The following is a 15,260-nucleotide window of genomic DNA, read 5'->3' as shown; positions in this document are numbered from 1 at the left end:
GCATTTTTGATGAAATCAAATGAAATTTTTGATGAGATCAAATGAAAATTTGATCGGGTTTTCACCTTGTCAATATAAGTAAAATGTTTTTTGAATTATTAAAATCGGACGCTCCGTTCTCTTAAAAAATGAGTTACCGTTTTCGGCACTTTTTGCCCCGTATCTTCGGAACGGCTAGACCTCCCTGCGCCAAAAAATAATCAGCACGTCTCCTTATTAATACGAATCGAATGTTTTTTTAATTATTCAAATCGGTTGATCCGTGTTCCCGAAATCGTCGACAAAAATTTGTATCCGCACATACATACACACACACGTACATACATACATACACACACACACACACACACACATACACACACACACATACACACACACACACACACACATACATCCATTTTTTCTAAGGTATGCCAAAATGTTCAGAAACCTTTGAAACGTAAAGATATATAAAAATTTTCATTTTCGATTTTTTTGCGATTACTATAACTTGCCCTACGGGAAGTAAAAAATTTACACTTAGATACTAATTATTTAACATATCGTGTCGAAAAAACTAATCATAGAAAGTCCCTAACGAGTTTCATCAAATGCCTTAAACGGTTCAGCAGTATCAGAAAAATGTTGACAAAACGAAGCTGGTATGCCTTTTCCAAATTTGGTGTGAGACGATTCAAAATGACTTAAAACTTCGAAAAGCGTAAATAATGAAATACTATTTTCTGGTGAAGTTTCAAATTACTTCTTTGGGATATTTATAACAATAATATTCTTATTATTATTATAAATAATATTAATATTATAATTATTAAATGAGTTAAAACATTCAACTGCTATTTATTTTTCCACAGGTACTGTGGACAATTTAGGAACAGCTTATACAGACCGTGTGGTTGCCACAGGTTTGGGCAGTTATCTAGCAACACCGCTAATTCGAGAATATTTAAACCCGGACAAACCATACATGACTCAATTTGAAGCTGAAAGTTTAGTTGAGAAATGTATGCATGTCATGTTTTATAGAGATTCTCACAGCTCTGCTAATTATCAATTAGCAACAATTACTACAGACAAGAATATAAGGATTTATAGCGACATAGACATAGAGCAAGACTGGGATCTAGCAAATATAGTCTGAAAATAAAGAACTAATGTGAAGAAAGAGTCTAGAATAAAACAAAGAATCAGTTTACTCCATATATTTAAATGCATTTTTCTAATGCAGAATAATTTGCAATCCACATATGATTGCAAACTAAACATTGTTTAAGTATTATAAATATAATAAAATTATTGTCATTTGTGTATTATTTAATACATTTTAAGTTTGCAGACTGCTAGGTAAAGCACCGAATGGAATTGTGGACCAATCAATATCATCTGAAAAATATGTAATATTCGGAATATATATATTTTCTAAAAGAACAAAATAACTAAAATAATACTATTCAATTCGAATTTAAGCATATCAAATAGATTCAATTTCTATGTCTATTTAATATCAAGTAAACTGGTTCATAACATTGAGAAGATTTAGAAAAGAATTCAATGTTAAGGAAATTTATAAATTTATCAAATTGATGAAAACAGTTTGAAACAGAGAGAATAGAGAATGTTTATATAAACTCTCTTATAAATTAAAAAGAGAGGTAAAACTAGAAGATATAAAAACAATCTGTAACCTATTTACTGAATGCCAAAAGTACAGATTAAACTGATTTCTTGATACAATTTACTCTTATATAATTAATTGAAATAATTATTACTGTGGGGATTAGTGAGATATCAATATTATAATGATTCAAATCCCTGAACAAGTAATAGATATTCTTCATGGCAACTAATAGCAATATTTTATACTAATATTTTGCATAAATATTAAAGATATGCATTTGTTTCTAAATATATTACATAGACACTCACCATCAACTTCTCTCCAGATAGCATCAGGATTGTTTTCTTTTTTATTTCCAGTACCATTCACAGTCACTGTTTGCTCGGCATTGTCAACCTGATTTTTTATGTCATGTTCTAATTTAGCTTTTCTTACATCCTCAACAGTGTATATTTTTCTTTCAGTATTGTCTGGATTTAATGGAATATCAAGATCACAGCGTTTACTATTTACTAAGTTCTGTAGTCTGTCTATCGTACTAATGGCTTCTGGAGGCAATTTTTCTTCCATCAGATCTAATAAACTGAAAAATTTAATCAGTGACTAAAAATTGAGATACTAATATATTGAAAATTTATGTTATAGAATATGACCTATCTTGTGTTACTTATTTTTAACTTCCCTAAGGAGAAGTAAACAAAGTAATTTAATTTATACAATTACAAATATTAAGGGTTTGAAAAATATCAATTGGAACAGCTCTGATCGATTTTTAATGAAAGCAAAAATTTTATTCTGAAAATAAACAGTTGAACATTTGACTAAAGAGCTGAATCTCATTTCTCATTAATTAAATTCATTATGAATACGTATCAGGAATTTAATGTAACTTGCCTCAAGGCAAAATGCTATTTACAACTAGTTTAATTTTGTATTTGTTAATAAAGTTTATAAATATTTATTGGTCTATTGAAAAATGGGTAGTTAGATATATCAATTTGACTGCTTACATTTTCCAGTATTTTCCATTCGGAACTCCAGAATTATTTAATAAAGTATATTTTAATGCATCCATGCTCAAAAAAAATTTATCTAAAGGAAGTTCCGGTCTGAACATAACAGGTGAAGTAATTTCCGGCAAACCTGCACTTGCTTCCATTATTGCCCTCTTTACTGTTGGTGGATTCGACTAAAAAAAAAATTATTCAATATTAAAAATATATTTATATAAGAAGGGTAGATATAACATTTAGATACCAAAATATTACAAGTACTTTGTGATTTAAAATAGTACCCTAATTGTATTTATAATAGAGCTTGATATTATTCATAAATTATTTCCAGTTAAAATAATATTTTAAATACAATATGATCTATGTGGATTGTAATGAAATTAACTTACATAATTCGTCTCTGTAATTTTTTGTACAGATTTACACTTTGCGAGGCCATTCAAAACATATTCAAGCCATGTATATGCAAAGATTCCTCTATCAGACTTATCAGAACAAGACACATCAATTAATTTCTTGACCAAGCACGGCAGAGCATTTGCAACATGTAAGTGGTCCAGAAGTGGCATCCATAATTTCACATAATCTTTATAATAGGCATTCTCCTTGGGCAAAATATTTCTACTCAGGAAATTGTTACAGTTTAATAGACTATCCACATAGACATCAATGAATTTATTGTTCTCTTTGTACTTCTTGATGACTTGATTTATTCTCTTAATTACAATGAATAATAAAGATTTCAAGAAACAGCGTTCGGATACATATGTATTAGGATTCATTAATAAATTATCAACATCAGTTACCAAGTCTTTTTTCAATTTATGTATATTTATGTCACAGATTCGTTTAAACCTAAAAGTAAATTAGATTTAGGAACAAATTTTCTGCAGAAAGCCTAAATAATATAATCAGTTCAGAGCAATATTCACAATATTGATTTATAAATATTGTATTTCAAATTAAATATTCTTAAATATATATACTTTCAATCAATGTTCTTTAAAAAACATGAATTTTGAATAATGCCTTTATATTCATTATATGACAATAATTTTTAATTAGATAAGTAAGCTTGAAAATAGGAAATAATGAAGATAGTATTATTCAGAATTAATTCAAATTTATTATTATTAATTTCAAACCTGTATTCACCGATGTATATCACAACATTATCATAAATCAACAAGAATCTCTCCAAATATTGTTTGTAATTATTTTCTTCTGGTTCACTTATACTGTCTGTAATAATATAATCAATTATTTCTTCATTTTCTAATTTCCAATACATCTCATAAAGCCATTTTAATGCATATTGTGAGGCCTCTCTAAGCAAAGCTATAGGTGTTAATTCTGTACTATGAGCGACTGCATGGCGTATATTAATAATCCAATGTGGAATTTGTAAATTTTGAGCAGTATGATACAATGTATTATACTTTGTTGAGTCAGTTATTAAGTTGAGCCACCTGAAATAAATGAAATTTGTTATTAATTTCAAATTTAAATCATCAGTCATGATTTTTTTTCTTTAAAAAAAAGAATATAAATTAGCAAAATTCTAAGCACAAACTATTATATACATTGTAGTATATGTATTTTCATATATACATTATAGTTTGAGTAATTCTGAAATAATTTATTATTGTGCCACCAAAACATATTTTATACTGCTGTATAGGTCAGTGATTCCCAATGTGCAAACATAAACAATTTGTAAATTCTGGGGTACAGTTTAAAAATTGACTCAACACTGGCTATATAGAGAAACTGAAACCAAAAGCTCAAATGTAACCAAATGTATAAGAAATTGCTATGATTTATTGATGAAAAACAATAGACTTGATAAAACAAACATGGAGGCTTGAGATTAAAGCTAAATAAGTTAGAATTTAATACAAAATGCAATGTGCAGGAAGCATCAGTAATAAGATTGTTTTGAAAATTTACTTATAATTTTACAGTAATTATATAGTCATTTCTTCTTAAAACATATTTATATTTCTTCAGGAACAAAATATTTTTTTAAAATTCAAAATTTTGTATGGATAGGGAATTATATCATTTTCGGAAGCCCTAAGATGTTTGGAAAATGTTGTGAATCACTGGTATTGCTGGAACATTAAAATAATGCACAGGATTACATTAAATTATGGGCCATAACCCACCTTAAGTTTTCCAAAAACATTATGCCCCCCTTTCACTTTGATAGATCTTTGATCTCATTAAAATTGTCTATTAGTTCTATTTATTTTTATTGGCAAAAGATAAGATAGATGCAAAAATTTAACAAAATTTGTGAAATACCAAAACTTAACCAATAGCAAATACTAACCGCATTATTGCCATAGAGTATACTGTTTGTTTTGTTCTATTACTTTGATTATCATTGTCAGGATTCTCATCATACAAAACTGCTTCAAGAATTTCCATCGTCCCTTGTATTCCTCCAGACAAATACGGTGTTCTAACTTTCCACATTTTCATATAATTCAAACCTTCCAATCGATTCACATATTCAGACGAGAACACTAAACTAAACACATGCCTCCATTCAGCACTAGAAAATTATTAGTTAATAATTAATAAATAACGCCATTTAAATATAAATAAAATTTGCTTTATACCTTGAATACCATGGAGAAACTTGTTTCACTAAATCTTTAGATGCCATTGTAAAAGTTAATTGAAGCGTAATCTTAATGATATATAAAAACTTATTTTATTGATAGAACTGCCTAAAATCACATTATAAAATATTAATATCCCTGATAAAAATTAAGGGATTGTGACAGAAATTATTACCGGCACGAACCGGCTTGTACAACAGCGAAGTTTGACGTTCTTTAAAGGGCAGGGCATGTTAGCAATGTAGCCAATATAGTAAAATTTGCATCTGTGATGTTGGCATTAATTTTAAGTAAACATGTATTGTGCCAGGGAAGTACAACCATTAAGCCATATATATAGCCATATATATAGCCATATAGCCATATATATATATATATATATATATATATATATATATATATATATGTGTATATGGCTATATATATATATATATATATATATATATATTATATATATATATATATATATATATATATAGCTCTTAAACTTGCCTTTAATAATTTCCTCTCATAACTGCATTTTATTATACTTATCATCAACAGAATTTTTGATAAAGCAATATTTAAATTTAAGTAGTGGTGCATTGCATCGTGCCTTAAGGCAAATTGCTGAAACTTCCCGTACCAGAATTAAATTTTCAAGCAAAAAAATTAATAACCAATAAATACTGATCGATGATTAATAACAATTGTTCTAAATATTTTCAAATAGATACTTGTAGTTACTATATATCTAATCGATCATATATTATACAGAGACGATTTTATCGCACAAAACACTTAAGGGGCACAACTAGTGTGAAATTTTCAAAAAATCGAATTTTCAATTTTTCCATATTTCGATAGGTTATACCTTTAAAAATAACATACTAAAATTTTAAATCCATATCTTAAATAGTTTTTGAGTTACAGCCATTAAAAGAGTATGTATATAGTAATAGTATAACGATCATTTAATCTTTAAACGCGCTTTTCTCGAAAGAGCATTTTCCGAATTTGCTGCAGCAATTACTCAAAAACAAATGATCCGATCACTATCAATTTATTTTTACATGTTCTATTTATAGTTCTCCGTAAAATGAACTATCGATTTTTTGATCGGATCAAAAATCGAATTTTGGCAGTCCAAAAACGACCAAAATTTTGGGTAAAATTCGACTTTTTTTTAAAAAACGCCGTTATTTTGTCAATTTTTGATTTTTTTTCTTTATCGTAGTTCATTTTACAGACAATATTATCTAGTTTAACGAGATTTTTTTTTTTAATTTCATCCACGTAGAAAGCCGGAATCACTCCAGCAGTGAAGGGCCTTTTTTTGTCGCGCCGTTGGAGATCGACGATAACTTAAAAAATATTAATTTTTTTCCTTCAAAAATTTTACTGTGTATTTTTAAAACATGTATAAATGTATTACTAAAATTTTGAAATGATTGATATAGTAGTTTTTTTTAATTTAAATTCCCAAAAATCACCTGTTTTTAGGCGGTTACACTAGTTGTGCCTCTTAAGAATATTTACCTTAATAAGAGTTGCCGAAAGAATCTTTATTACAATAAGGATAAATTTCTTAGAATAATGCATATGAAATTTATTTTTACAATTTTAAACTGAATTGTAAACTTAAAATTCATATTTAAAGTATAAAATTTTGTAGATTTTTAAAAATTAAAAAAAAAAATTAACAATTTTGAACTTTCTTTGATAAGTGATCTCTAAAAATTAAAAATTTTGGTACGAAATCTAAAAAAAAAATGTAACAAAATTAGTACTCATTTTTAAAATCTCTATGAAATATCTGATAATTTGATGTGCATATGTGTAATAATCATTTTTGACCGCCAAATATTTTTTGTTTTAGTTTTTCTCTGTATTTCCGAAACCGCTAAATCTGCCTTCACATAAATTTAATCAAATCGGGTATTTTGTTACCACAAAATCTGGATTACCATTCTTGGCACTTTTTGCCTCGTATCTTTAAAACGACTGAACGACTGAAACGACTGAAACGACTTATTATATTGTCTAGGGACTGAACCCACTGGACTTGCCTTCGCCAAAAAACTAATCAGCACGTCTTTCCTTCAATAGAAATCGAATCAAATGTTTATTTGAATCATTCAAATCGGTTGATAAGTGCGTCTGAAATCGTAGACAAAAAATTCTATCCAAATATACGTACACACACACATAAACTCACGCATATATATCAATTTTTTTAAAGGTAAGTATGCCAAAATTTTCAAAAACCTTTCAAACGTAAAGATATGGAAAAAAAATATTGCAATTACTATAACTTACTCTACGGAAAGTTAATTATCAGAAATGTGTTTTTTTACTCAATAATTTTATTTATATTTGGAAAAACATAAAAATTTGTAAATCTATGAAAATAATTATTCTGTGATTAAAGATTAGGTAAGTAGTAATTTAATAAAATTTATTTAGTACTGAAAGGATAAATATTCCATAATATACTCTTCTTTTATCTATGAATTTATCTCTGTATAAAAATGCATACCGCGTACCATCTTGCATTCAAGATGCTTATTCATGTATATTACCCCTGCAAACGACGTCCTCCATTTTAACTGTCAAAATTACTCACCCATCCGTCAGAACAAGGTTGTACGCGATAATTTGTTAGAGTTGGATATCAATTGCGCTTTAAGGATCGAAAATCAGATTCGATAAAACCACCTAGGAGTGGAATAAATTCTTCTTAACCAGCTGCATTAAGTTATTCATCATAGGCCTCTCAGAGACTGCCGCTATGGATATGATGGTGTCGAGCCTTCAGCAGCAGAGGGCTGTTACCGAACAGCTCCGCAGGGAAGCCAGCGTCAAAAGAATACCGGTGTCTCAAGCAGTTGCTGATATTGTCAAATATATAAATGACTATGAGCAAGAAGATTGTTTGCTTGTTGGATTTACTAGTCAAAAGGTGAATCCTTTCAGAGAGAAGTCTTCCTGCATCCTGATTTGATTCAATATGCAATAAGTGGAATTTTATTATCATTTATGTATTTATTAATTTACCTTTATATAAGTATCTCAATGAAATCATAAAGCGAAACTGCCCAAAAATTTAAATACCACATAAATGTATTAATGGAGTTGTTGTAATTCAATAAAATATCGATGGTTGATGTATTTTTGTCTGATTAATGTGAAGGTATTTCATGTTTTATATTAACGCTGTGCAAAATTTTATTTTATAAATTTCATAAAATTGTTCCATAATACATGTATATCTGGAGTATTGTTTGATCTTATTAAATAAACAAATTATCAGTAAAGGTGTTTTTTTTAACAATTTCATTATGCAAATAGACTTTACCGTGCTCATTAAGTTAATTTGAATACAAATAAACATTAATATAACATAAAAATATTATCATTAAATATTAGTAAATGCTCGAACTCAAATGCATTAAAAATTTAAATTTACTTATCCTTAATTATAATCACAATTCTATAATACTTCCAAAAAAAATAAAAAATATAATTAAACATTATATTATAACATTAAATAAATAGAAATTTCAAAAGATTTCATTTCAAAATTGAAATATGAATATTTCATTGTTTGTAAGATTTAAATATCTGCTTTCGCTAATCTTTCATTTTCTTAAAATAACGCAATTTAGCAATTATGAAGATAATATATTATCAAGAAGTTATTATTAAATTAAGCACATTAAGAAATTAATAAAAAAAACAAAATAATATCAAATATTACTTTGTAAAAAGGAATTATAGAACTCAAAAAATATAATTTGATTTTTGCCATAGACCTAGATAAAATGTAAAAGAATAACTCTAAAAGTGATGGATAAAAATACAAATATAACAGTAATATAAAATATTTGTATTAATATTATATTATTTAATTAACATTAGAACAATTTTGTTCCATAGCTTCAAATTTTTGTAATTCCACTAACAAAGTTTTTAGCTGTAATTAAAAAAGGAATGATCATTTAAATTATCTCTTATACATCTTTATTTTAAATCATACCTTATCATCGTTCATATCCTGAACATCCTTAGGAGCCTTTTCCCTATATCCTTCATTAGAAATTACTTGTTGCAATTTTGTAATCTTCTTCATAAGTTTGCGTTTTTTATTTATTGTTAATTGATTGGTACTTTCTGGTATTTGACTAGGAATGACATGCACAGAGCAAAATGCTCCTGCAGTATCAAAAAGAGAATTTTCAGGAGTTCGATTAGATATTTCTGTATTTTTGCATCCTGATAATGTTTGTATAACATTTAATTGTGGATGAATAAATTGATATTCAGGACTTTCTAGTTTCATCTCCAGAACAACTGAAAATAGAGGAAAAATGAATTCAAATTACAAAGCAATAGAATTTCTGGTATGTTGATACATTTTAAATACAAGCCCATATACCAATGATTTGAGTTTATAAAGACACTAAAAAATTCACCTCTTTTATCCTGTTTCTTGGAAATATTGTGAAGAAGACAAATTCTTCTGATTGTTGAAACAATATCTAAAATTAGCTGAACATTTGATTCTAGTAAATTGTCACTATACTCCTTTACCTATTAAATATAAGAATTTATAAAAATTATTTTATACAAGGGTATATAATATTTCTTACCTCATTATTTGGAAAAAATGTTCCCAAATCGATTCTGTGAATATTATTTATCTCTGGTAATGCTTCTAATAGTTTTTCACTAATATGTGGCATAAAAATTGATAAATGCTTTAAAGCAAAATTTAAACTTAATATAAGAGTATGGCAGCTATAAACAGTGCTCAAACTGAAGTCTCTAGCAAATGGCTTTGTTGATTCCTGTAATTAAACAAAGTTAGGAATCATAAAAACTTTTTATATAGTTTATATATAATAGTTGATAATGAACGCAATACTTACTATATAAACATCGCAAAGTTCTGAGTACAAAAACTGTTTCAGAGCAGCAGTGGCATAATGAAAATCATAATTTTCTAAACTTGTGTTCACTTTAGTAATCATTTGTGATAATTTGCTCAGAATCCATAAATCCATACATGTTAAGTTACTTTTATCAAATATTATATTTTCAAACATTTTGTTTTCTCTACATAGATTAACTAATATTTTTGTGTATTTAGTAGCTTGCCAGATTTTATTCCCAAATAGTTTGTTTACATGGCATTCATTAACATCAAAGTTAATAAAATGTGATTTAATATTTTTAGAACATAAAGTATATCGCAATGCATCTATTCCACATTCTGGAATACCATTTTTAAATAATTTCTTTTGGCCTTCAATTGACTTTTTCACTTCTGCATCACTAAATAATCCTTGATTGTGAAATTTTTGCAATCTTTGTTTTAATTCCTACAACAAAATGGGAAAAATATGTGAGTCATATATGACACAAAATTCTTGCAGAATATTAATTATTATTTTTTAAAAAAAATCTGATGTACTTCTAATGATTTTCCATTTATAACATCATCAGGTTCAATAGTGTTTCCAAGACTTTTAGACATTTTTCTGCCATGCACATCACAAATAATACCATGTAGTAAAACTTTTTGAAAAGGCAATACGCCAGTCAGTTTTTTTCCAAGCATGACCATTCTAGCTACCCAAAAGAATAATATATCATGACCTGTTTCTAGAAGATTCAAAGGGTAATAGTTTTCTAACTGCTGACTCTGTAAAATAATAAACATTTTATACAGAAGAGTCATAAGTAGTAGAATAATTTCTACCACTGGCAAAATATGATTATCAAAAAATTTCTAAGAGAAATAAAATCTTTTTATTTGTATACTTTTTTTGGCCATCCATGAACAGCAAATGGAAATAAAGCTGATGAAAACCATGTGTCCAATACATCTTGATCTTGTGTAACAACTAAGCAGTCTTTAGATATATTTAATTTAGAAGTTGCTTTATTTTCAGCTTCACTTGCATTTCGAGCTGCTACAAATATTTTCTTACCAGAATTATTTTTATCATAACATTCATACACAGGAATTTGATGACCCCACCACAATTGACGGGATATGCACCAATCTCTATTATTTAAAAAGATCTATCAGAAACGGAATTAATTGAATATATTTATAGCAATTATATAAAAAATTAGAACATAAATTAAGCACACTAAAGTTCAGTAATTTCAAAGTGAAAACAAAATGGGTAGAATTTTAATTACTACAATTAATCTCATACACCAAAGTAATTTCAAATGGTAAAAATAAAGTAATTATTTTAACTATAACAGATTTATATAGTAATAATTTAAGTACCTTATTCCATTTAACCAGTTAAACCAATTCTGCTCAAAATGCTTTGGCTCTATTTCCAAAACACCATTTTTAACATCTTCTACTGCTGATTTCGCTAAGTCTTGGCAATTAACAAACCATTGCGGCCTTGATAATAATTCAATTACATCTCCTGTTCGACTGCATGTAGGTATAACCATTGAATGATTTGTAATTTTTCTAAACAAATTGAGATCCTTTAATTCATTCATAATTGCATTTCGTGCATCATATCTATGCATTTTTGCAAACTTGCCACAATTACTATTCATATATCCTCTTTCATCGAAAATAGATATCATGGGAAGTTTATGCCTCTTTGATATTTCAAAGTCCTTGGCATCATGAGCCGGTGTTATTTTTACTGCACCTATTAAATAATAATAAATTGTTCAATTGTTCAATTATTTGGAATAGAAAATGATACATTCATCAATTTTATATCAAGTCTGAAATTGAATCTTGATAAAATAAAAATCTGCACCACTTTTTTATTTGAGAAAACTGGAAAAAATCTTCAGCATGCCTTTTGTTTATATAAGAAGTTTATTAAATTGGTATAGACAATACATAGTAAATAATCATAAAGATAATTCATTTAGGACTTTTGATCAGTATGAGTATTTTAGAAGTAACAACATACCTGTTCCAAAATCAGAGTCAACAGTTTCATCAAATATTATTGGTATTGTTTTATCTAGAAATGGATGTTTGGCTTGAACATCATTAAGATGTGCATACCTTGGGTCTTTAGGTGAAACAGCTATTGCAACATCACCATGAATTGTTTCAGGTCTAGTGGTTGAAACAATGATTTCTTCATCTTAAAAAAATATTTAAAAAAATTTATTGATCAATAGAAATAAATATATAAGAAAAACTTAACAATCAAACAATTAGCATTCATCTTATTTAAAAATAAATTAAATACATCATAGAATTTAATGTGGAAATAAATTTTTTGAAAGCTAATACTTTATTTAACATTTGTGGATGTTTATTAAAATAAAGGTGGTATAGTAGCATGGTAGTACAGTATTTAATCCTACCTCTATCACATAGTTTATATGCAAACTCTGTAAGTATTCCAAACTGCACTGGTTTATCATACCCAGGTACTCTTATAAAAGTGGGCTCTTTTATTTCTTTAGACTGAACTTCTATATCAGATATGGCACTTTGAAGGTGACAGCACCAGTTTACAAGAGCATTGTCTCGATAAATTAATCCTTCATCAAATAATCGTATGAAAGCTTCGTTAACTGCTTCTACCATATCCTAAATTGAATCATATTATTGATATAAAAATTTATAAAATATATATGCATTTTATATGATATACAATCATACAGAGTCAAGAGTGAAAACTTCTTTTTCCCAATTTAATAAGGTTCCCATGCCTTGTAATTGTTTTTTAATGGATGAACTTGTTTCTTGTTTCCAACTAAAATTTAAACAAATATTGAAAATATCGAAAAAAATTGTAATTAGTAAAAAGATATTTAGCTTGTTTGAATAAATCTTAAGCATCAAGCAAAATGGTGATTGAAATGATATGAAAAAATTTAAGATAAAAGATATAATTTTAAATAAAAATAATAACGTTATTAATATTAAAACTCCTTGATAATTTTAAGTATGTTCTCTCATGCAAATCTAATAATTTGACTACCTAAACTTGATATATTTTGTTAGTCTCACACCTACTTCCACACGTGTTTGATAAAATCTTCCCTTCCAATATCAGATCGAGTCTTATTTATTTGTTTTAACAACTGCTTTTCAACAATCACTTGTGTAGCTATTCCAGCATGATCAAAACCAGGTACCCACATAACTTCAAATCCTCTTAATTTATACCTAAATAAAATAATATATCGAAAACATTGAAAAATAATTATATAAATAAATCTGATCCAAATATGACATGCATATAAGAACTTGGCACAAAGTCAATTTTAACACAATACAAAATGAACCAATCACCAATTTAATTTAAATATTTTTTTGGTTTATATAGGCTTGGTTTTTATAATTACCATCTAGCTAACACATCTTGAATTGTGATATTAATTGCATGGCCCAGATGTAATTGTCCAGTAATATTTGGCGGAGGTAATACCATACTATATATTTTTCCATTGGTATTTTTTGGAAATATTCCTGGTGTCTTCGAATAAGTACTACATTCTACTTCTTTTGGTTTATAACCACTAGACAATTCTGTTGAGTATAATGAATTACTATAAAGTAAATAATATAGCACACTTTATTCAGTTATTACCCTTTTCGAATACATAAGAGGAAGTTTTTAATGCACGACTGAAATTGATTCCAAATAGATTTTTGTTCAAATATATGTAAATATTGTTTACTACTGATGTATTTATTAATGCAGTTTGTTTGTTTTTAATTGAATACATTATGTAAATAAAAACATGAATAAAGTAAGGTTAGATAAGGCTTTATATCCTATGTTAAACGAACGATTGCCGTAGGATGTTAGTGTATTGTTCAGTAAACTATTTCAAGTCATTTTCTTCACATTAAAAGCAATCACCAATGTCAATATAATGTAATTCATATATTCACATTATTTTTATTACTTCATAATAAATTTGAGTGTTTTTAAAAAATGAATTACTGTCATGTGCAATTGTGCAGTTACAGTGTTGTAAACACATGAAAATGAAGTTTGAAATGAAGTTGTTTCATTAACTTTGCTGCCAACCGTTTTTCCTTTTTTTAAATGCAAGGAAACAATTTACCGTCCACGTTTTCGGGCGCACGGATCAACCGATTTGAATGGTTCAATAAACATTCGATTCCTATTGATAGGGAGATGTGCTGATTAGTTTTTGGCAAAAACGGTTCAGCCGTTTCGGAAATACGGAGCAAAGAATGCAGAAAATAGAAATCGAGTTTTTGAAAGAACGGAGCATCAAATTTGAATGATCCAAAAAATATTCAATTCGTAATAACGGGGAGAAGTGGTGATTAGTTTTTGGCAAAGGCAGGTCCAGTGGTTTCGGAGTTACAGAGCTAAATGTGCAAGTAAAGGCAGTTTTTGAGAGAACTAAGCGTCCGATTTGAATGATCCAAAAAACTTTCTGCTTGTTTTAACAAAATAATTGCTTTTGGTAAAAAATTTTTTTTGTTTCAAATTTTTTTTTCTTTCAAACAATGTCTTTTTTTGTATATCGAAAATAATTCAGATTTTAATTGTAATTCTGACTTAAATGCTAATATACTTTAAACAAATATTTTCAACTTTGCAATTCAGTTTATATATTTCTTATAAATTTTCGACATTGTTACAGTATTTATAATAATCAATTTGAAAACATTTAATATTCCTCGAACATTTCGTTACGGTACGGGAAGTTCCAGCAATTTGCCTTGAGGCGCGATGCCATACACACCGTTTTTATCTGTTTCCTATCATCTCATGTGATGAATAATATATTCATATTATGAATAATATGAACAATAATAACACATATTATGAATAATAATAACACAAATTTCTCAAACAAAAATAACTCCTATTATTCAATTTTAAGTATAACGTTTTGCATTTGCAAGTGGAAACAGCAAATCTGAAAAATTTGTGTTAGTAATAAATGAACTTATTGTTAGTAAAATATGCTTTTATGTTTAATAATTTATTAGGAATACGTATGATACAAATTCTTATA

At 27.5% G+C, this 15,260-nt stretch overlaps 3 protein-coding genes across 4 annotated transcripts in view; 1 reads left to right on the top strand and 2 right to left on the bottom strand.

Annotated features, from left to right (window-relative positions):
- Nucleotides 1–1,192: 1,192 nt before the first annotated feature.
- LOC113387753 (pre-rRNA-processing protein las1-like) lies at nucleotides 1,193–5,454 on the bottom strand. Of its 2 annotated transcripts, XM_026625130.1 has the most exons (8): nucleotides 5,434–5,454; nucleotides 5,256–5,366; nucleotides 4,964–5,188; nucleotides 3,774–4,097; nucleotides 3,018–3,483; nucleotides 2,626–2,804; nucleotides 1,924–2,198; nucleotides 1,193–1,380 (listed from the first exon to the last, which is right to left on the bottom strand). In XM_026625130.1, exons 2-8 carry the CDS (start codon nucleotides 5,300–5,302, stop codon nucleotides 1,322–1,324), a joined length of 1,575 nt encoding a protein of 524 aa, XP_026480915.1. In that variant the 5' UTR covers nucleotides 5,303–5,366; nucleotides 5,434–5,454; the 3' UTR covers nucleotides 1,193–1,321. The 2 variants fall into 2 exon arrangements, with proteins under 2 accessions (XP_026480915.1, XP_026480914.1); XM_026625129.1 differs by lacking the exon at nucleotides 5,434–5,454 and having other exon boundaries at nucleotides 5,256–5,406.
- Nucleotides 5,455–7,868: 2,414 nt separating this feature from the next.
- LOC113387848 (guanine nucleotide-binding protein subunit gamma-1-like) lies at nucleotides 7,869–8,452 on the top strand. Its single transcript, XM_026625230.1, has one exon. The coding sequence runs from the start codon at nucleotides 8,029–8,031 to the stop codon at nucleotides 8,239–8,241; it is 213 nt and encodes a 70-aa protein (XP_026481015.1). The 5' UTR covers nucleotides 7,869–8,028; the 3' UTR covers nucleotides 8,242–8,452.
- Nucleotides 8,453–9,144: 692 nt separating this feature from the next.
- Nucleotides 9,145–15,260, bottom strand: part of LOC113388196 (valine--tRNA ligase) — a 33,695-nt gene continuing 27,579 nt past the window's right edge. Inside the window, exons 3-14 of the mRNA XM_026625597.1 lie at nucleotides 13,270–13,422; nucleotides 12,913–13,006; nucleotides 12,612–12,840; nucleotides 12,206–12,385; nucleotides 11,545–11,932; nucleotides 11,064–11,310; nucleotides 10,714–10,944; nucleotides 10,169–10,621; nucleotides 9,890–10,087; nucleotides 9,713–9,830; nucleotides 9,277–9,590; nucleotides 9,145–9,213 (exon numbers count right to left, since the gene is read on the bottom strand). Of these exons, the coding sequence (XP_026481382.1) occupies nucleotides 9,145–9,213; nucleotides 9,277–9,590; nucleotides 9,713–9,830; nucleotides 9,890–10,087; nucleotides 10,169–10,621; nucleotides 10,714–10,944; nucleotides 11,064–11,310; nucleotides 11,545–11,932; nucleotides 12,206–12,385; nucleotides 12,612–12,840; nucleotides 12,913–13,006; nucleotides 13,270–13,422 (2,674 nt within the window). The remainder of the gene's footprint in view (nucleotides 9,214–9,276; nucleotides 9,591–9,712; nucleotides 9,831–9,889; nucleotides 10,088–10,168; nucleotides 10,622–10,713; nucleotides 10,945–11,063; nucleotides 11,311–11,544; nucleotides 11,933–12,205; nucleotides 12,386–12,611; nucleotides 12,841–12,912; nucleotides 13,007–13,269; nucleotides 13,423–15,260) is intronic.

This window comes from Ctenocephalides felis, unplaced genomic scaffold, assembly GCF_003426905.1.
Source record: "Ctenocephalides felis isolate EL2017-DRISC unplaced genomic scaffold, ASM342690v1 CF-g0.4_SCAFFOLD_03572, whole genome shotgun sequence".
Taxonomy (NCBI): domain Eukaryota; kingdom Metazoa; phylum Arthropoda; class Insecta; order Siphonaptera; family Pulicidae; genus Ctenocephalides; species Ctenocephalides felis.
The sequence above is the reverse complement of the archived record's forward strand: the minus strand, read 5'-3'. Positions and strand labels throughout refer to the sequence as shown.